Consider the following 6000-nt stretch of genomic DNA (forward strand, 5'->3'; position numbering starts at 1 on the left):
TTCATATGAAAGTTGGATAATGCTGGAAGAACCAGATTGAACCTGCCCTTCCAGCTATTCTCTCTTTCTATTTGCCTGGAAGTCTTTCAGCATCTACTTGCTCATTTCTTAATTACTTCCAAATGATGCTATGCATATAATCTTTTTTTAATTGGAGAATATGAATATTTTTGCCCTTTTAGAACTCGTATTTCATGTAACTCTGTACTAATGTATCAATGATCACTTTTTGCTGAAATCTTCATTTAAATATGCTGTAGTTTATGACAATTCAGCTTAAATATTTTTCTTTATATTTCCTGAAATATGCCTATGCTTCTACTGTGTCTCCTGTTATTCTGTCTTTGAGATTTTTACTTTACTTTTCCCCAAACCTGGTGATGTTTTCCTGCTCAGACATAATAGTAAATGTCAAGATCTGGGCTAAAGGCTTTTTATGTATTATCTCCTTTAGTTCTCACAATACCCATGAAGTAGGTTATCCTCACTTTTATAGAGGAGGAAGCAGAGGCCACGAGATGTGAAGTAACTCACTTGTCCAAGGTCACTTAGGTCTCAGTGAGAAGTTTGTGGGAAGTCCAGCAGTCTAACCCTGACCCCACCCTTAACCAAAGATAGACCCACTGCGCTTCCTAGATTCAGACTACTGTACTTCCTTTTCTTCTTAGAAAAGTCAAACTTTCTACTGCCCGCTTATTCCAAGAAGTCTTCTCTAAGGAAACATATATCTACCACAACAATGCATTCATCACAAATTTTATATTTTAATCAGAATTAAATTTAATCCAAATTTTAAATTATTGGTTACAAAAAGTATAGAATATGGAGGAAGAGAGTCTGAATGACCCAACTCTGTGACTTTTTAGTTGCATGGACTTAGGTAAATGTCTTTGCATTTTAGCTTCTTCGCCTGTAAAAAGGGGTGTGGGGGTGGGAGGAAGAAGGATAACAGTATCTACCTCAAGGAGTTGTTATAAGGATTACATTAGTTCGACTGCTTAAAACAGTGCCTGGTACCAAATATATGCTTCATAAGCAGTAGCTATTATTACTCTTCTATTCCCTGTTATCTCATTCTCTTAATGACATTCTCCATATTTATAAACCTTAGAAAAGAAACAAAGTAGTAGCTATTGACTACATGATATACTATCTACTCACCCATAGTAATAACAGCTACCAGTTTTGAGCAACCGGTGCTGTACCTATACCTTACATAGATTATCCTTTCAGCAACCTGCAAAGTAAACTATTTCCATTTTTCATGTGAGGAAACTGAGGCCCAAAGTCATACAATAATACATACTCAAGCTAGAATTCAAATCTAGTCTAGTTTAGCTTCAGTCTTTACTCTTTCCTTTCACTATACCCCAATACCACTTGTGACATTTCACTTTGATGCTAAATTTCTGCAGAACAAAGTCCCATGGAAGGCTCTGAGCTACTAAACTCATGGAACCTACATGCACGAGAAAATGTACCAAAATAAAATATGATAGCTTTAAAGCAGAGATATACTGTGGTTCCATCTTTTGATCTCAAAATTAATTAAAAGCCAAAAGAAGGCAGTATCTTGCAAAATCTTCTAATGAAAAGTGTATGAAACCAATGCCAGATCTCTGAAAAGTCAATGCTATGGTAAGTAATTAAGGGTCTTCTAGAGTATATTGTCATCAGTAATTGCAAAAGGTTAAAATAACCAGCAACAACCTTCAAAAGCTCTCTGAATGATCTGAGAGCTACATTCCAAACATTCCACAGAGAAACCGAAGTTATGGCATAAGTGGGGGAATTACATTGATTGGAAAGCATTGCTTTGCCTAAAAGTCAGACCAGGCTTCCTGGAATCAGCACCTGGGGCAGGGATCAGGTTCAAGGGATTTGTTGAAGGAGTCCTCTTGGCAGAAAGGACGTACAAGAGAGGGAAAAGGAAGGGGATGGAGCTAAGTGAGCATGTGGTCATGACTTAGGTCTAACTTTGGTTTGAGAAACCCAGGAGCATAACCTTCACCACAGGTTAACCCCAACTTGAGGAAAGGGGTCTGGCCTCTCTCCCCACAACCCTGTGTCACTCAGTCATTGTCTGAAGGCAGCCAAAGTCTTCCCGTAGACTCAATTCTGTAGCGAAGTCATTAGCTGTCAATACTCATAGCAGTTGGGAATCTATGCACAGGCCTGGTAAAGATCTGCTCGGGGCTCCAAAAAATGTGGTCATCTGCTGCATCCTACTCCTCAGGATTTTAAAAGGAATTTGTGCTGGATGCAAAATCCATCTGTGCACTTTATTAATATGCTTAAGTATTCTTACTACAGTAAAATAATAATCTCCTGCCTTTACACACTTGCAGAGTGAGTAGAGCCCTTGGTTTTGACATTATAATGTGCCAAGGTATTTTGTCCTAGATCTGTCTGATTCCTTCTCACAACAGTGTAAGCCCAGACTTTTGCATTCATGTTTTACTTGTTATGGAGGATCACTAAATCAGAAGTCTGAAAATAAATTTAAACCCTCTTCCTACTATTCAGATGATATATGGGACAGTTGATCTTTAAATATTTATAGTTTATTTATTTTTATGGAATTATTATTTTTATAAATGGCAAGGAAATGAATGCTATGTAAGTTTTGGAAGGGAAATTAACATCCTATTTTATATACAACATGGCAGAAAGTCTTATTCAAGACATCTTCACTAGATCAATAAAACTGATAAATCTTTAGGATTTATCCTAAAGATAAAAGATAAAATTATGGAAAAAAGAGAAAAAATTTATCAATATTAAATGAGAGATGTGACATTACTACAGATTCTACAGATAGTCAAATGAAAATAAACATTATGAACAACTTTATGCCAATAAAACAACTTAGATCAAATGGATACGTTTCTTGAAAAACACAAATTACCAAAGCTCATTCAAGAAGAAAGAGATAACCTGAATAGCCCCATATCAAAGAAGTTCAAGTTGAAGTTAAAATGTCTCCCATAAAGAAATATTCTCATATAAACATAGTATGTGAGAGATATTTATCTTATTAACAAATTGCCCTGTGATTTGTATATACACTAACTTTGGGCACATGGGAGAATGGTGCATAGTTATATGGGGACAGCAGCTAGCCTTTCTAGGTATCTGTATAAGATCACTTACCTGCACACTGTTTTTAATGGCAGCCACTTTGTGCTCCACATTCCTCTGTCTTTCTGAAACTGAAGAACTTTGTAAGGATTTCTCCAGAGGCCCCTGGAAAAAGAATGTCCTGAAATTTCACTGGTTTTGAAAAGGTTTATGACGAATGCAATACATACAGCATACAATTCGAACTGAGATCTGGATCCATGTGATATGGATGCTCTATAGTCATTAAAAAAATCATGCTGTAAAAAAGCATTTAATGACATAAAATTTAAAGTGTTAAAATTTGAAGACTAGAGCAGATTATAAAAACATCATATATAGGATGGGTGCGGTGGCTCATGCCTATAATCCTAGCACTTTGGGAGGCCGAGGCGGGTGGATTGCCTAAGCTCAGGAGTTTGAGACCAGCCTGGTCAACATGGTGAAACCCTGTCTCTACTAAAAAAAAAAAAAAAAAAAAAAATTAGCCGGGTGTGGTGATGTGCACCTATAGTCCCAGCTACTTGGGAGGCTGAGACAGGAGAATCACTTGAACCTGGGAGGCGGAGGGGTGAACCCGGGAAGCAGTGAGCTGAGATCATGCCACTGCACTCCAGCCTGGGTGACAACGTGAGACTTCGTCTCAAATAAAGAAACAAACAAATGAACCCACCATATATAAATATAAATATAAATATAAATATAAATATAAATATATATATATGATCTCTATTGCTTGAACATGTATATGCATGTATGTATAAATGCATTTGCAAATACATGGACAGATGTATAGATATGTAAACTCAAGTACATGTGACTGGAAGAATATATACACCAAAATCTTACCAATGTGTTCTCTCTGAATAGTGAAATTACAGATAATTTGATGATTTTAAAAATTTTGTCTCTAATTCTCTATAACATCTGTATAACTTTTGAAATTGTATAAAACCAATACACATAATTTTTAAAATGATATAACGAAACTGCATTAAATTGGGCCTAAATTTAGGGGATGTTGGATCTGCTGGGATGAGATTTGTTTTTACTCTAGAACAAAGGGAGTTTATGAAAGAAAACAAAAATGTTAGCCTGGTTAAGCAAAAAGACAGTTTCTCCAAGCAGAACCTCTTAGCTACTCTAGTAGTCTGATACTAGGTGTGTTCCTTAGATAAAAAGTTCTATAAATATTAGAGGTGAGAGTTAGAGATGTAAGCAGCCCCTTCATCTTAAGTTGGGTGGGGAGCCATGGTTAGAAAGGTTGATAACTAAAATCCACAGCAAATTCAGTGCAGTAACCTCAAGTAGAACCCATGTCCTTGACTCTTGATCAGAAGTTCTTCAATTATACCACATTCTTCCAATTGGTAAAACCTTTCTAAAATTATCTTTGTCTCACCAGCCCCCATTATTTGTCTACCTAGTTGAAATCGAATAACCAGTACTTCTTTTGTGGTAGTATGTGGTACTGGCAAATTATTTTCAGAGTGACTTTGATGAGCATATACTCAAACAAACATTTTGACTGATATCTTACATTTGAAGAGAACATACGCTCACACACACACGTGCACAGACGAATAACTAGAGATAAGAAGGGTTCAGAAAAGGACAGCTGAGAACACATGTGAGAATAACATATATTTGTAAAAGTATCTTAATTTTTACCCCAAAGACACTGAATCAAACTATATGTACTTTAGAAACTTACTATAGTTTTAAAATTAAATAAAAAGATACCATCCTTCTTCATCTAAAAAATAAAGTTATCAAAACTTCAAAGTCCTCCCAAAACAGCCATAACCTGACAATAACTAAACATGAGAATTTTTTTAAGAGTTAAATAACAGATACTTTTGGCTGGGGGCGGTGGCTCACACCTGTAATCCCAGCACTTTGGGAGGCCAAGGCGGGATCACTTGAGGTCAGGAGTTCAAGACCAACCTTGGCAATGTAGTGAAATCTATCTCTACTAAAAATACAAAAATTAGCCAGGCGTGGTAGCGGGTGCCTGTAATCCCAGTTACCTGCGAGGTTAAGGCAGGAGAATTGCTTGAACCTGGGAGGCGGAGGCTGCAGTGAGCTGAGATCGTGCCACTGTACTCTAACCTGAGTGACAGAGCAAGACTCTGTCTCAAAAAAAAAAAAAGATATTTTTGTTAGACCTTCAAAAATAAATATAATGGTATGATGGTATGATTTACCAAATTATGGAGGATGTCACTTGGAAAATTAATTACATACCCTTTCCTTTTGTAAGGATTAACTGAAAAAAATATTCATTACAGACTGCATTGATTCTTCTACTTGTCTTTAGTGGGGACTCTGAATTCACCCAGGAAAATGAAATAAAATATAATCTAAACTGTGTTAGGGTAAAGTACATTCACACAATTAACAAGCAAGTATTCGTGGAACTTCTGTAAGACAAAATTCCTGCTCACGGACTGGTTTACACTGTGAGGTAGGAAATGGAAGCTACTAACAGGTGTAGAGCAAGACCAGAACATACAGGAAGAGGCAGAGTAGGAATGACAGGAATTCAGCTTGGAGGTGATTACTATATTCCTAGGCTAATATTGTAGGACCCTGGAACAGAGTGTGGCCAGTACAAACAGGAAAGGATGTATAGATAAGGTTCCAGTCATACACTCTGGAAAGACAGGGTAACTGTCTTAGAATGGGGGTGGAGAAAAGACACTATGCAAAGATGATACTAAGACCTTGATTGCAAGTGACTAGAAGGATGGTGGCACCACTAACATAAGCAAAAGAAGCTGGAAAAGATTCTTTAAAAATTTCTTTCTTTCCTTCCTTCCTTCCTTCCTTCCTTCCTTCCTTCCTTCCTTCCTTCCTTCCTTCCTTCCTTCCTTCCTT

The 6000-nt window shown here is 36.8% G+C and overlaps 1 protein-coding gene across 3 annotated transcripts in view; it reads right to left on the reverse strand.

The window, feature by feature from the left end:
* The window catches only part of STAT4 (signal transducer and activator of transcription 4), a 147490-nt gene that overhangs the window by 40383 nt on the left and 101107 nt on the right, over positions 1 to 6000 (reverse strand). For 2 of the 3 annotated variants that reach the window (XM_023217763.1, XM_023217773.1), the window contains one exon: positions 3154 to 3246. In XM_023217763.1, the coding sequence (XP_023073531.1) occupies positions 3154 to 3246 (93 nt within the window). Of the gene's footprint in view, positions 1 to 3153; positions 3247 to 5150; positions 5207 to 6000 lie in introns of those variants that run through there. The other variant, XM_023217781.1, reaches the window with a different exon arrangement.

Source organism: Piliocolobus tephrosceles, chromosome 11, assembly GCF_002776525.5.
Source record: "Piliocolobus tephrosceles isolate RC106 chromosome 11, ASM277652v3, whole genome shotgun sequence".
NCBI lineage: Eukaryota > Metazoa > Chordata > Mammalia > Primates > Cercopithecidae > Piliocolobus > Piliocolobus tephrosceles.